Source organism: Gymnogyps californianus, chromosome 1 (genome assembly GCF_018139145.2).
Source record: "Gymnogyps californianus isolate 813 chromosome 1, ASM1813914v2, whole genome shotgun sequence".
NCBI classification, from domain to species: Eukaryota; Metazoa; Chordata; class Aves; order Accipitriformes; family Cathartidae; genus Gymnogyps; species Gymnogyps californianus.
This window is the reverse complement of record NC_059471.1, coordinates 15188012-15204423: the sequence shown is the minus strand read 5'-3', so window position 1 is coordinate 15204423 and position 16412 is coordinate 15188012. Positions and strand designations below refer to the sequence as shown.

Below are 16412 nucleotides of genomic sequence, written 5' to 3'. Positions count from 1 at the left end.
GCTATAAAGCTGGAAGAACTGGCCTGATTTTGCCCTTTTGAAAGTTTACTTACCCAAATTGTTTCCAACTCATGACTTCTTACGCACTAGAGCAACAAAACTGCGAGAGGCCCTAGAAGCGCTCGGTGTACCAAACTGCACCGTAGCCTTTCACAGGAAGCACGCTTGCCTTCAGATACACCCCGGCCAGCCACAAGCAGTTATGTTTTTAGCTGCATCTGCGCCTGACCTTAAACAGAGGAAAATAGAGTTGTCTGACAAAGATGTTGTTTATCCTCTTTCCCTGTCCTTTTCCAGTATGTGGTGCTTTGGTGCATTGTTTTAAGTTGGGTATTTCCTTAGTTCAGTTCTGTTTCATCGTGAAAAATGAACACAGAGATCCTCCCCCCCGGATCTCAGTGGGAACAAGCATCAGCACAGAGTTTCTCTACTCAAGATTTGTAGGCCCAATATTGCAACTAATCCTGTGGCCCAAAGAGCTTTACCTCTGCTCATGCGCAGGACCTTCCACGCTGCAGCTGGCTGCCAGCTTTCTCCCCCCTTCCTTCCTGTACTCGTGCCTGCGTGTGTACACCTGGGTCAGTGCAGACTTCTAAGCCTTGCACTTCTGCTCCCTGGAGAAGGCCAGAAACCCTCACTGTTTCGCTTTGGGCTGGTTCCACTGTGCAGTCTGCGGTCTCGAATGAGCCTCCAGTTGTCAGAGCCATCGCTGCATAAAAGCGTGTGCTGCTTTTCCCTTTGCCTGAACCCAGGAGTCCTTCCTGCCTCCCTGGCTGAAGTCTCCTGCTGTCCCTGCAGTGATACACATGGCTTCAAATCCAAAACCACAGTCTGCAGATAGAGAGCAGTTTGGGAGTAGTGTCATTTTAAGATTTTCTTTCTCACCTGTCCCATTCACTGCCATGTGTTCTGATGTGGCATATGCTTATGCAGTACCCCTTATTAAGATGTATTTGTATTCTGGAGCAACTGCTTGTGATCCAAATTAAGAAATTTATCAATGTTTGGGGTTTTTATGAGGAGGGAAAAAAAAAAAAGTTGTATCTTTAAGCTGGATAAGGTCCTTGACCGCTTTCAAGGTGTGCAGTCCAAGCTGATCTGAATTAGGACTAATACAGTCATGTCTTCCCTTCCACCTCTGGTTCCTGCCCCTCTCTTTCATCTATCCTACAGGGAGCCCATTCTGCTGGTTGAGGCAGCAAAAAATGTTGTATGCTGTTGGGGAGGGGGTAATGTCAGTTTTCTGTTGGCTTAGCTTCCTCAGTCAGATCATTGTTAAATGCGGGGGGATTAGCTCTGATGTAGACCACTTTCTGCAGGATTGGGTCCTTCCTGGGGAAGCTTAGTTTAGCTGTGTCCCATTCTCCTTTTTTTGTTTGTTTGTTTTCCCTAAGCTCTCTAATTAAGCAGTCTCACATATCTTGCAGTGCTGCCCTCAATCTTGATATTGCAGGGGTAAAATACAATGAGTATCTACAATGCCATTTGTATTTGCAAACTTTACCATTCGGATATCTTCACTAAGGTTTTGTAACTACTAAGAAAATGCTCTATTTCTATGATACTTAGTTCAGGTTATTTGCTTGCCTTTAGCAGAATGTTGTAATAAGCGATTGAAACTAAACTCTGCTTGGCAAAGGCGGAATCCACAACTGATCTCTTGGCATGCATGTGAATGCCAGATTTCTCATTCTGTGTGGTTTATCTTAAAATTTAACCATTTATTTGTAGTCCAGGCCTGTGGACAGAGTAATCAGGCCTCAGTCTTTAGGGTATGATGATATTTCACCGGAGGTGTGATCCTTCTCTATCCCACTCCCCACCTGCCAAATGCTCAGTGGATGCATTAACATGCTGTTAGTCCCAAACTAAGCAATGCCACTTCTTAGTGGAGCTTATTGTCTTACCATGCTGTCCATGTAGGGGCAGAGCAAGGGCCCATTTGCCTGCAAAGGCCTTGCAGACTTTATAGGAAAAGATTTACGTGAGAAGTTCTTTTCCTTCTGCTGTAGGTGATGCAGGTCATATGTTATTACTGAAGGTAGGTGCCTGATTTTCTACCTCTTACTTCTTTCAGTCTCCTTTCATCTCAAGGAAGAAGAGAACTTGGGATGGTGATGATAGGGAAGATAAAACTGAGGATGGGAAGGAGTTCCAGTTCATTTGATGGTTGGGGAGTGCAAATGTTGTTGTTTTTAATGTGCTAAGAGCAGGCTGTTGTGGTACCATGCTTTTATATCATCATTATGCCTAACTCCTGTCCACGGTACTTTAGTCATTTATATGCCCAAAGCAAGTGACAGATGCTGTACTGACTCCCCCCCCCCCCCCCCCCCTTCTTAGTAATAAAGCACCTAAAACTATCTTATTCTTCTTGGCTTTTACGTAGGAAATGAAGAGATGAACAACTCCAGCAGTACTACACCCTTTACTACAATTCCAGACCGTAAGTTGCAACACAGTACTCTTGGCATTTCTGTTGCTGTTCCTCAGTAGCATCGAGAAAAGCAATATGTATTACTGTATGCCTTAAACTGTCCTGTAATAGTTTGCCCTTTATTTTATTGAATTGTGAACAGCTGTAGGGCAGGAGGGAGGTACTCCGATTGTCGCATCTATTCCGGGACAACTAAAGATATTTAAGAGGAACCGTAGAACACAACTCAATCCTCATATCCTTAGATACCCCAGAGCAACAGAGAGAGGAGCAATAAAATGGGAAAATTTTATGTATAGAACTAGAAATACCTGCCAACATCAATTTACAGTTAAAAAGAGAACCACCAGCTCAAGAAGCCTGCTAGGCTAGAATTCACTGCTCTTGAGAAAAAGGCAAGGCACTTTTTCATTTGATTTTTAACGTCAAAATGGATTCTAGGTCCACCATGCTTGAGCTCATTGCTAAAGTACACGTTTATTTCATAGTGTAATCTTATTTTGACTGTGTTAAGCTGTACACCTTTAAGCAAGTGCCATGCAAAAGGCATATTCCTTGAGTCATTTTTGCCCTGTGCTACTTCGCTCATCTCATTTGCTGTTGGCCAACAAGTGAGATGTATAGCCGATACTCTGCTCATTGACTCACTCTATCTTGTGTTAATTGCATCACTGACTCACACCCAAATTCCAGGCAATGTATGTGGCTTCTTTTCACGTGTATGAGCGTGCAGTTCACATCCAGACATGTTCCCAGGGTTGCAGAAGTAAGCACTCAGAACTTGAGGGAAACCCAAAGCTGTGTTTTGGTTACAGTGTTGGGCCAGTGTGGGAAAGGTTTAGCCCCAGGCATATCCATGGCTTATGCTGGTATAAAAGTCAACATATCCAAGAAAGAATGTGTTTGTAATTGTACAATCATAGACTGTTTCTCAAAGGCAATTAAATCTGCAACTTAATATCCCAGGTATATCAGTATAAGGGTTGTGTGTGCAGTATGCAATGGTGGGGCTAGTTGGCTATGATTATACCAAAGAAAAGGCAAAGTGATTCTCTCTGTAATTTTTTTCCCCCCTTTTTGGTAGGTGGTATGAAGGTGTAAATTTATTGCATTTGTTCTTAAACCTGAGCTTGCTCATAATATGTATGCAATTGCAAAGAGGGTTGACAAAACTGTTTTAGACTAGACTTTTCCAGTGTTAAGAACAGCAGATCCATTCAAAGGCAGTAGGCCTGCTTCTTGATTCTGGTAGCTGTGTTGCTATTCTCGTCATCTCTGAGGTTATGCACTTTGTTTTCCAGCCATGCTGAAAAGCAATAGAGCTGCTGCAAGGTGCATAGCACTAGCTATGTGGGAGGATGCTGTAAAAGATCAGTTACTTTAGAGAAAAGAATAATCACAGAATGGGCTTAGGCAACAGTGCAGAATGAAGGGAGGGAAGTATGGACAGTGACGCTTCCAGGAACGGGAGTTACTGAACAGCCCAGTAGATCTTTGCCAGGAGGATGAGACAGTTAACCTGTAAGAAACATTGAAGAGGGATGCAGGAATGAGGACAGAAGTGAGAGTGGGAGAGTGCTGAGAACCTAGAAGTAACATGAGTAGGAAGGGGAAAAGAAAAAAAAGAACTGGAAAAGTAGAAGTGAAAGAAAGGAGGGAAGAACAAAACCATTAAGACTGAAACGTGGTTTATATTTTAAGTCTTTGGAAACAGGTACATTCTTAGGACCCTTTTTGTGTAGAGAGAGCATAAGCCCACGGAAAGATGTTTCACAGGGTATCGGTCTGTCCCTACTTGACATGACTACAGTATGTTCCTAGCATGAGTCCAGTTTGTAACAGAGATGCAGCAAAATGAAAGAAAAGATTGAGGGATAGGAAATGGAACTGAAATAGAGGAATAAAAACTAGGAAAAAAACCTAAAGTGCTTAAGTAGGTCAAGAAAGTCAGTGACAGTATGGCTGATAACAGCAACTGGAATAGAGCATGACATAGAAGTGGAAGAGAGCAAAAAGGAGATGTGAAGAATTCAGATGCAGACCATTTGGGCGCTGCTGTGCATACAGTGTAACTTATGTTCTTGCTGCACTGAGATCTGGAAGCATTTTGCAGAGGGATAAAACCATCTGCTTTGGGATAGAATACTCTCTGCTCTATTCCCGCTTGTAGCCTGCAAACACAGATACCCTGAGGAGAGTATTGTGTTGTGGGTACTTTAATTATAGTATGTGAAAATGAATAATATTTCTTTTCTTGTTTTCTTTTTTCCTTTAAGACAATAGCAGTTCATCCCATCTCACTGTTATGTCATCCACACAATCTACAGCAACATCTACAGTAGGTACGTATCTGTTCATCTGTCCATTACTATGAACCTAGAAGCCAGCGCCAAACCTACCCCAGATCATACCAAATTCTAAAGAAATATCCATCAAAAGTAGGTATTTGAGAGAAGCATTATCATTTTAGGGCTGGGAGGCAACATGTAAAACAACTCTGAAATGAAGCTATACTGTTTTTCAAGTTTAGGTAGCATGCTTCATCAGTAGAGACAATGACATTTGCGGTGCCATTGAAAAACAGGAACCAAAATAAAACTTCAAGGAAGAATTGAAAGAAGTTGGTCTTTTTAATGTTCATTCTTTGTCTCTAAGCAAACTTGTTCCATTTTCATGCAGTAAAGATGAATAGGTTGTTGTGCAAACAATGCGTATCTGTTTAATGTTATTTCATAGTAAATAGATACAGGGTATAATGAAGTCCTGGGGACTTGAGTTTCAAGAGTAAGACTCCATTTCCTTTTAGGTAAGTCTCATGGCACCTTACACCATAGAAAATAGTCCTTATAAAGCTCATAGCACAAAACAGTGGAGTTCAAGCGAGACACAAGCGGCAGATCTGGGACAATCTGTCACGGGTACTTTTGCATTGTTGAGCACTACCATCTTTCCTTCACAACTTGGCAAAAGAACTGTAGGTAAGAATGATTTCGCAAGGCAGCAGTGTTGCAGTCGTGATGCTGCAACATAAGTAACGTGTTTGCAAAACACATCTTTGTAGAAAGAAGAAATAGCTGTATTAGATCAACTAGTACAGTTTGAAAGGAGATATTTAACCTGCAACACAAACAAACAGTTCATCCACTTTTATTTGCAGTGTTCCAACTGTTGGCTATGTCAGTGTGAGATTATTAAAAAAGGAAATTAAAAAAATGATCTGCTGGAAGAACTTGCACAGGCATATTTCACCACATCAGTAAAGACTGGATAAGAATTAATGTCGTGCAGTTGTTTACTCCGTGATGCGCAGATAAAAGGTTGTATCTGATAGAAGAGAAGCTAGTTCCATGCGTGAACTGGGTCCCCTTTGTGCTAAGAGCCATGTGAAAGCAGGGCAGAAATATTGTGCCTACCCTGAGATACTTCGTGTATTTGTGGAGTTTTATGCTGATCATAAGGTCCCAGCTATGTCATTCTATTTCCAGTACAACTCTCACTTTGTGTCTCTGTAGTCTCTAGATAACCTCTGAGCTATCACACTCAGAAGTTGCTTGTTATTCATTTAAGAATAAAATACTTACCAGGAAAAAAAAAAGTCTCTGCAAAGACCTTCCTTTTGATAGCAAGGAAGTGGTGCAGTGTCTCATTCCATTGCCTGCAGTGTACCAGTTTAAGCATGTCTGACTTGGAAAGCGGAGAGATTTTTGTAATCCCCTTGTTGCCTCGGGGCCTTCCCCATGTGCAAAGCCATTGTTAACCACAGGTGTTTCACCCACCCTGTGCTCCCACCCTTCCGCCCTTTGCTCCCACCCTGGCTATGGGTTTCTTGCAGAGGTCTGAGCTTTACTATGTCTGGATAATAACAGTAAAAAGAGGCCTGAGCCCTTTACTGTTAGGCACAGTACAAACCGAACAGACAGCTATGACTTGCTTCACATAGTTTATGATTCACATCCTTCTCTTTTTTCTTTCTTTTTTTTTTTTTTTTTTGGTTAGAAACTTCATAGATTTTAAGACAGTGTTCATCCATTTTGATTATCTGTCTCGACCTCTTCAGAATAAAGACTACTGGATATATGTACTTAATTTTGCTTAAAGTCTCTGCCTTTTGTTTCTTCTTTTTTTTTTTTTTTTTTGGAAGCTTTTCATGGCAGAAGCAAAAGTCTGTTTCATTCAGTCATTTTCCATGCAAAGGAGAGTATTTATTTATTTTAGGAAGAGCATTCAGTAATAATTATATTGTATGTTAGCACAGTGCTTATGCAATTTGAGTTGTTGTGTTCATTCTTGTTGAGTTAGAACACTAAGGGAGTAGTGCATGCTGCTAAGAATTCTTATCTTTATGCTATATATATAGTTTGATTGATGGATATAGCATAGCTATTTAATGTTTAAACACAGGTAGCATATAAAGTAAAATACTTGTCTCTCTTAAAAATAAAGCATCATAAACCTGAACTATATTACTGGCATGCATCCTTTTTAAATAATAAAAATTAACTCAGGCAGTCTGGGTTTGTTTAGCATGATGTTCGATGAAGCCCAGCTGGTCTTTTAGGGGAAAAGTAATTAGGGAAATAAAAGATAAAAGGACAGATGTTGCTAGCAAATATTCTTTCATCTTAACTCTGTTGGTAAAATAGTACGGGTAAGATTTTTCAAAGACGCAGAAGAACAGATTGGTGCCCAATTCATGTCAGCTTCCCAAATTCTTCAGCTGCCTCAGATAGCCTTCCACTGATGTTTTGAAATGACTGATGCTAAATACATCATGAAAGATAAGTCTGTAGGAGATTAACCAGGTTTTACTCTTAATGTTACATCACCAAGTGCTGTAATCTTGATAAAGTAAGAAAAAAGGTTTGCTAGTAGGAAAGAAAGGGGGGAAAAAGTAATGTGCAAATTTGCTGAAATTCCTCATGATAGCTGCTTGGATATTTTTTGTGCTGACTCAGGTTTTTTGTAGGATAATTTAATGCCCATGGAATAAGTACAGTCTTTGTGTAACATCATTTAATAATGTTACGTATGGAACAATTAGCCATTATATTGCTTAGAAACACAAGCCAGTTTGACACTCAGGAATCATGGCTCAAAAAAAAAAAAACCCCACACAGAAAACTGACTGGTTGACACTTGCATTCAGATTTGTCTTTCTTTTGGTATCTTTTATATTAGGAATGCAGTTAGCAGTGTGGTTTCTTGTCATATAACTGTAGATGGTTTCCATATAGACATTTCCTTGCGTATTTCCTACAATAAGGAACCATTTGATATTTATAGATCATTGTGCCTTTGGGGAGTTTACCTGTCAGTATTAAAATGTGCCCTGAATTTTATCTGATGTATTTTACACATGCTTCATAGAGGAACTGAATTTCCTAATTGTAACAAGGTAAGCACATGAATATAGTATTCCAACTGTTCCATCTCAATGAATGCTCATTTCAAAGTGTTTCCTAGGGTTATGGCACAATACAATTATAACATCAAAGAACAGGAAAATAAATAACATTTACTATGGGGACTGTATTGGGCTGTTTCAGTAGTTTTAATGTTAAATGTCTCAGAAAAGTATTGTGTAGGCCAGTTCTTTTCTGAATGCTTACATTGTCATATTGTTTGGTTTTTAAGTTTTTACTGTTCACATCTGTACTGGAAGCAGTGATACTTAAGTCTTAGCAAAGACACCATTCTGTGCATAGCTACTCACATTTTAAACCACACTTACAGGAAGATTATTTTATAGAAGTATTTTAGATGCTGTATAAAAAAAGCAGAAATTGAATATCAAGTTTACTGTGGAATTGAGATGAAACTACCTATTCTTCAGTTGTTATAATTTTAGACAATTTCAAGAAAACATGGGTATAATTAGACATTTGAATGTCCATAATGAAAAGCTTTTGTGGTGTTTAAAATGAACCCAGCTTGTGTGAGGTTATAGAAATAATACAGAAGTAGACAGCTGCAAAGGGAGCTTTTTCTCCCTAAAATTCCTTCATACGTAAAAGCTATTTGCCTCATATTGTCTACTTAGAGAAATGTTGGTTGCATAACAGGCTCATGGTTCTTGTTAGTTCCTTCTTAGAAAAATAAGTAATTATTCTTAAGATCATTCTAGCTGGCTGCCTTCTACTAAGGTTCTAAGGATTTTGCTGTAAACATCAACCTCTTACTATTCTTGAATTTTACTTCATGGTATTTTTATTCTGAACAGTTCATTACTGCTTTCTGAGGAGGGAAGAGGAAGTGTTAGGTAAAAGCAGAGTAAAAGTTAAAGACGTTAGGTGTCAATTAAACTTGTGAAACAACATTCCAATATTTGTTTTAACCTTGGCAAGACAGCTTACTACTAAATAAATGATACAAGCCAGCAGATTTACTTTAGTTGAATTTTTATCATGTGTGGAAAACCTTTTGAACCTTAAGTTTAACATACATACAGAATTCTCTCTGGTAAGTTTAATATACGTGCAGCCTTAGTAAAGCCAGTGTTTCATTCAAAAGCAAATTAAAGATTAAATCATTACTAAAGGGGGGGGGGGGGCGGCGGCGGCACATGTTTTCATGCAAAATCCGTTCTTATCAGAAAAGCTTAGTTATCTGAAAAGTTGGGTGCTTCAAATGGAAAGTTACTCTTGATCCAGAATTTTATCACATTTTAAAATACTGCAAGTTAGGCGTGATTCTATGGAATTAGGTAGTGTTATCCAAAAAAATTGACCCTTCTAAAAGTTAACAGATATTATCTAGGTTTTCTTTACAGCCTTTCCTTTAAACCATTCCTGACCTTGAGCCCCAGAAATCAGAAGTTAGCTCTTTTCAAAGGAAACGCATAGAGGAAGAGTCTGTATGCAAGCCTGGATATCCATGCAGTGGCATTTTCATTGTTACTCTGTCATTCTATTTGGGCATGATAAATGCTATCTTATTCAATGAGTATACAGTTTATTATTTTCATGTATTTTTCTGTGTGATATCACAAATAAAAATTTCCCAGGTATGTCCACCAGTACTACTCATCTGACCAGTACCAGTCAGCCCACCAACACCACTATGTCTGTCACTTTGATGACTCAGCCCACCAAAACCAGCCAGACAACAAGATCCACCACAGCTTCATCAGTCACATCATCAGAACTCAATATTACAGTGGTGACCACTTCCAGGATTTCTTTCACTTCTGTAACAGGTGAGCTCACATTTCGAGAAGCTCATAAAGGCTTTGTATACGTGTGGACGTGTGTTGTACAATTGTAGAATTGTTAGTTTTACAGTAGTGTAACAAAGAAAGAAGGTATTTGCATGCTGAAAAATGAGAGTAAGGTGGGATTTTATTATTAAGTTGGCTACAATAATGTTGCTCTGAGTACTTTACTCACTTAAATAAGGCTTCACTTAACCCAAGAGACCTGACATACTTAGGAAAAAAAAAATAAAATGCGAGTGGTCTGAACCAGCAGCCACCAGCAAGGAGATTAGCAATGTTAGCAGAAAGCCTGGCTTTTGAATACAACTGCTGTATTTGTTCAGCTCTCCCCTCCACAGCTTACAAACTCCTCTCTAATACTTCCTTTTTCACAGCTGAGCTGTGGCTCAAAATATGTCCACTGGCTTGGTAGAAAGACTGAGTTCTGTTAGCTACATTTGTAGCAGTGTAAGGAATTTTATCCCTAATGGAGGATAGAGTGTGACTGTGAATGAGTCACACTTTATGTAAAAGTCGTCAAACACAGTTTGACAGTACGCTTTAATACGAAAACAGTAAGTGTAGAATTCAGTATTTCCTTGTGGTTGGCTGCTTGTTCACACTGCTTCATGCTTACACTTTTAAACAGATCGGGGTTGCTCACATGTCGGTGAAGCATTATTGGGTAGGTGAAGCTGTCATCAGCAGAACTTTTAGTTGGCCACGTAACACTCCCTGTGGCAAGTACAAATAGAGATGGGCACAGACTGGGTCTTTTGGTGCGAGTTTGTAGCAGATAAAACCAGTTTTCACACAGAAACTGCTATGGCTTATCTGAGGTCATGTTATCTATGTCAATATTTGTGTTGGGCTGCAGAGCTGATCTCACTTGGAGAGTGAGGGTACAATTCCATGAGACAAGGTAAAGCAATCCAACAGCTCATCGCCACCAAAAGTATTTTACTCCCACCACGTAACTATACTGACTGACTTGGTGGTTGTTGGACCCTTCTGCGGGCTGACTCAGTATGCTCATCTCACTAAAAGCAACTTCCTTTTCTGCTTGGGTTAATGTCAGGCCAGCTTAGTGAGTTAAATTGGCTCACGGAGGGTATGAAAAACACTAGAACTGGCCTAAGAAGGGCAGGAGCTGCATGTGTGGAAGGAGGGGAGAGCAGGGGGGAAAAAGGCAGGGGAAAGAGGGAGGTGGAGAGGAGAAGGGGCAGTCAGTCTTTCAGAGACAGCAAGCAGTTGGATCAGCTGCTCCTGCGTCACCAGAATCTGGCACTTAAAAACAGAGCTCTAGGTTTCAGTGTACTTGGCTGGTATCTTGCCAGTTGATCTATGTTAAATTTGTCTAATTGGGTCTTTAGATGATATGTCAATGGGGAGGGCAGGATATAGAGGAGTCCCTCAAAACACAATTTTGCAAGCTCTGTAAAAAGTGCCTTTTGTTTTCTTCTTTTCAGCCACACCAAAATCTGAGGCCGTCGAAGCCAAAATCTCCAGATTTGATGTGGGCAGTTTTGTAGGTGGCATTGTGCTGACACTTGGAGTCCTAGTTATTCTCTACATCGGATGCAAAACCTATCACTCTAGAAGAGGCATTCAGTACAGAACCATGTAAGTTCCCAAGGGATTGTCCCTTGTCAATTTATTACTTTTCTTGAGGGGAACAAGGACAAACAAAACAAGGAGAATGAACTCTGATACATGCATTTGTTTAATGTACATTATATTAACATCATTAAGGGATTTAACTGTGATATTTTGTCTTTCACCACTTCAGCTATTCCTCATTATTATTATGCCTCTCTTCTGTGTGGGTTTTTTCTCTGATCTATTATATAAAATCATTCTGTTTTTTTTAAATGATCCTTGTGCTATTTAGTCCATGAATAGCTAACGTTTCCTTGAAAACATTTCCTTGAAATGTTTGCTGTAATTTGCAAGACTTCTGGTACTTCCTGACACTTTTTCCTAGACTCTATTGGTCTATTCATTCTTTGGCGTTTTCCTCCCCCTTGGCATTAATTTTTTTGTAGTAGCTTTATTTTCCATTACCTATATGATGTCTTGTTGGAACTCTGTTACCATCTCTCTTTAGTATCACCTCTTATGTACCTTCAAGTCTAGTTTGAGCAGCCAGTTTTAAAGCCAGACATCTAATATTCCACATTCTTAAGCCACCATTGTTGAATGGATTCATTTATTTATTGTCACAGAAAACATTCAAAGGCAATATAGCCATTATTCACATTTTTAGAAGCATAGTATTTGATTGTTGTCAATATATGAACTCAAACTTTTGCCCCACCTTGCAATACAGGCAGGCCAACTGGTTGATTTCTGATATTTAGTTTTCTGTGCTATCTTGTTCTCAACTCCAGAAACTTGTCCATAAAATTGTATGCACTGAACCTCCTTTAAGAACTTTAACCTTCTTTGAGCTGCAGGCTGCTGATATTTTCCCTGTGGAGTGTAGGTGCTGTACAGCAAATACACGCCTATTGAGAGTAAGCTTGCTTTTCTTAGTTATCTTTTCAAGACCCTTTAGAAGTTTAGAAGTTGTCTGTGGGCTTCAGACAGTCGGTAGACTACAAGTTGAAAAACACTGATTTAAACAGATTCTCTGCCACCATCTTCTTCCAGGCAACTCGTCTCTCTGCTTTATGGTATCAGATTGGGGGACAGGAGGTAGTAGGTCCAGTCTTGTCTTGGGTATGATTCTTCTTTGTGGAGCTACTCTTTTCCTCTCCTTTGCAGCATATGATTCATTTCTGAGAGCACAGAACCAGTCACAGATCCATGATTTTGCGTTCATCTTGTATCATGTCACCCTTTTTGTAGTGAATAGTTCAATCAAAGTTGTACCATCTCATTTGGCATTTATACTCAGCTCTACTCGGTTTTCTTCCAGGCTTCCAGACTTGCCTCCTTGTCCCATGTTTAGTTTAAGAACTGGGAATTCTTAGAACTAGGTTGCTTTTCTTTTTCCTATTCAGTATCATCCATCTCAGTTGAGAAGCTTGTTTTAAGTGAGGTGATGTCATTAGACTTGTTGGGATGCTGGTGTTTAGGCCTTGTGTTTTCTTTCCATCTTGACTCCTGCTTGCTGGTCATGGAATTCAGTCAGTCCCTGCTGTACGTGTTTACCCACAGTAGTGTTTGAATGGATATTGTAGAATTCAGATCAACAGTATCTTTAAAACAAAGGAAACCTGTCACTGAGCTTGTAAACTGGGTTTGATTAGCTGTTACTACTGGATATAGGTAAGATAGATAGGATAAAAATGCCTGAGCAACAGCTGATCTAAAAATACGTACTTGAATGAAACGTGAAAGCCAAAATGTTAATAAGGCTAGTGAAGCTGGAGACGCGTTGACAAAATGAAATTGTTCTGTTAACTTCAGGCTTGGCTCAGAGAGGACTGTAACTCCCAGATCAATGTGCCCTTAGCCCTTCCCAGCAAGACAGCCTCTGTTCACAAAATAACCTTCTTAGCAGCAGCTGGGTGGCTGTTTCCCATGTTGACTGTTGCGTGTACTGCAGAACATTAATTACTGTGTTTGTTTCTATTACAGTGATGAACATGATGCCATCATTTAAAAGAGACTTCAGGGAAGACAATGTTGGAAACCCATCCTATCACAGCTGTTGTAACTTCCGAGAGTTCCTTTCATAAAGATGATCAGTGTCTAAACCTGTCTTGGGTGCGATCCTGCAAAATGTTGAGAAGCTCTTTAAACATCCTGATTTTTTTTTTTGCATTGGCTTTCATAAGAAGAAGAGGAACTCAGCACTTTTGTAGAGACTGTATTTTCTTTTTCTAGTATTTGTAACCAAATTTAAAGAAACACACATATTGAGTCATTTTAAGGTACACACACAAGTCTCTGAAATAGCTAATTACTAGCACAGTGGATCACATCATTGCAATTCTAAGTAAGTTCAATTATTTCTCACATCATATTGCGTAAATCCCATGTGTTCCATAACGGATATAGTAGGTTAAATAGGATACCTTTGAGACCAAGCATAGGTTTTTGCAAGTGATTTTTTTTCCTAATATTTTTTATTAAATTGTATTTATTTTGAAGTTTGATGTGAACTTTAGTTTAGAAATTTTGGATTTTGAACAATTCAGTTAGTTAATTTTTATTAGGCTATAAAGGGACATGGTTTGCTAACTGTACAGAAGGTGATAATGAGTACTTTAAACTTCAGTCATTAGCTCACCAGTGACCTGCAGAGACTTTTCTTAACAGGCTATATAGTGAGACTAGCTGCAAGAAGCATGGACAGACTGGAGATGTCCATCCACCACCCTTTTCTCTAAATGGGTCCTTATAAGAAAACAGACTATGCAATCCATAGCTTCTTTTTTCTAGCATGTCCTAATGAAGCATGTTGAATTGAAGATAAAACAAAAATGGAAAAAAGTAATTGCGCCATCATAAACATGATAAAATATGAAAATTGCTTCTAAAGATTGGCTTTTAAGTTGAATATAGCAATCACTTCACTCTTGGTTTTTATTATTATGAAGCTGTATGCAATGTTTTAGCAGCATTTGATAAGCATTGAAAGTTACACAGAGAAGTGGAAAATCTGTAAGATAGCATTTTAGAAGAAGATAATCTCCATTTTTACAACTATTTTCAAACTTGGTACTGCTGCACAAGTGTACAGAGGTCTGGTCGAAAGCCCACTGAAGGCAACGGGGCATCTCTCAGAAGGCCTTTAGATTAAGGCCCAAATATACTGGGGGTCCTGTGCAAGATGGCTGATGCTGCTTCCGTATCACTTCTGCATTTACACTGAGGGAAACCGGCTGACTGACTTCAGTGGATGGGCTCCTGATTTACACTGGTGTAAGGAAAACTAGAGCAAGGATCCAGAAACACAGGCCTGCATCTCCTTATGTCACTGAATAATCATTCAGTCCCGCTCAGGCTCCACTTGTAGACCTCTCCCTGGTGAAGAGGGCTGGTGTGGTGGGACTTGACCATCCTGGTACTGCTGGCACTAGTCCATCACGCAGGGCACAGACAGGAGGTGGTGACAGCTGAGGAAGGTCACAACAGGAACTGCGTATAGGTCGGTCAGGGGGCTGGGGTACAGCGCATCAGGGGAAATAAGACTACAGCTCTGGCACAGGTTAATTTTTTTGTTAAGCAATAGTTTATTCTGACATGCAATGTTAAAGTGGCTGGCTGGATGTTTTTTTCCTTTTTCACATGGAGTAGTAAAACTGTTGTGTCCGAGGCACAGCTGACTCCAGCAAATGATGGCTAATGAGTAGTCTTAATAGCACCAGCCACACACCTGAAATGAGGGTAGCAAGGCTGTTTTGTTTTTTACTGAGATTGAGGTACAGGGGGAAGAGTGATTTGAAGTAACTTTTGTGATTTTTTTTCTTAATTGCATTGTTCGGTGGAAAACTTCTGGTTTTGACTTGAAGAGTTTGGAAGCAATTCTTCCATAGAACTGCAATTCCTTTGTAGAAATTAAGACAATTAAGTGCAACTCAATTACTGGGATTGTCTCACCTCTGTTGTACAGATGAATAAATAAAATTAAATCTTTGGAGTTACTATATCAGTTTCAGTTGGACTTCTATTTTATTAGACGATTTCATAATTCCCTCAACCCTTTCCACAGTCATAACCATTGAATAAGAAGTGTTCACTATATATACTTTTAAATGCTAGAATACCAGACCTAGTGCATTTTTGCCCAGGTCAATCATTTGTAGTGCATTTTGTAATCTGATTACTACAATAAAGCACATAATTTTGCTTAAGATTGCAGTGCCAATATAAAACCTGACCTCCTTTCAGGTGTTTGGATACTAGACAAAGTGAGATGCAATTGATAAATCTTACCTTTGACTTTACATTTGCTTTCCAGCAGTAAGTGAAAACCCAGCTTTAAATCATACATGTATAAAGTGGGATGAATAGGACAGCTTTTCAGTGTCTCATACCACCACTAAGTATATATTTAGCCCTCAATCCTGGAGGTCGCTCTAAAGCATTGGAACAAGCAGTGGACCTGAATTTAGCTATGCTTTACACAGGTAGAGGGGTTGACTGTATTAAATAACTGAAATAGTAATTTAGCATTCAAAAATCCTGATTATGTTAACTAAAGATTGGCACTCAGTTTCTGTAAGGAAAGAGCATTTGAAAGGGTTTCCCACAGGAATCTACCAAATTGTAGACCAATATGAGGTATAAAGCTGAAGTAAGAGCAAAAGACAGAAAAAGGTCTTTTGTCTTACAGGCTGAAGTCTAGCACTATCCCAGGCAACAGGGGCATAGAATATAGAATAGAGTAGTTGGAAGGGACCTACAGCGATTGTCCAGACCAACTGCCTGGCCAATTCAGGGCTGACCAAGTTAAAGCACATTATTAAGGGCATTGTCCAAATGCCTCAAACACTGATAGGCTTGGGCATCGACCACCTCTGTAGGAAGCCTGTTGCAGTGTTTGACCACCCTCTTCGTAAAGAAATGTTTCTTAAGTATAATCTCTTCCTCATGGAAATCTCTTCCCACTCACTTCTCTGGTGATTACTTATTCTAAATCCAATCATAAGTTTATGATCTGTTTATATCCATTTTATGCAACAAATTTTTAGCATAAATAGCTTCTCCCCTTCTCTAGGTACACTTATGCTACAGTCAGTCAGTCAACTGTTCCTTAACTGAGTTTAATATTGTAAAGATGATTCAACTGTTTATAGTTCATCCTCTCAACAGGACTGCATATCTGTT

The 16412-nt window shown here is 39.5% G+C and overlaps 1 protein-coding gene across 1 annotated transcript; it reads left to right on the top strand.

Moving 5' to 3' along the window:
• The first annotated feature begins 2395 nt into the window (after positions 1-2395).
• On the top strand, positions 2396-15229 carry TMEM123 (transmembrane protein 123). Its single transcript, XM_050915053.1, has 5 exons — positions 2396-2446; positions 4714-4779; positions 9441-9632; positions 11099-11252; positions 13215-15229. The coding sequence occupies exons 1-5, from the start codon at positions 2401-2403 to the stop codon at positions 13237-13239; spliced, it is 483 nt and encodes a 160-aa protein (XP_050771010.1). The 5' UTR covers positions 2396-2400; the 3' UTR covers positions 13240-15229.
• The last annotated feature ends 1183 nt before the right edge of the window (positions 15230-16412 follow it).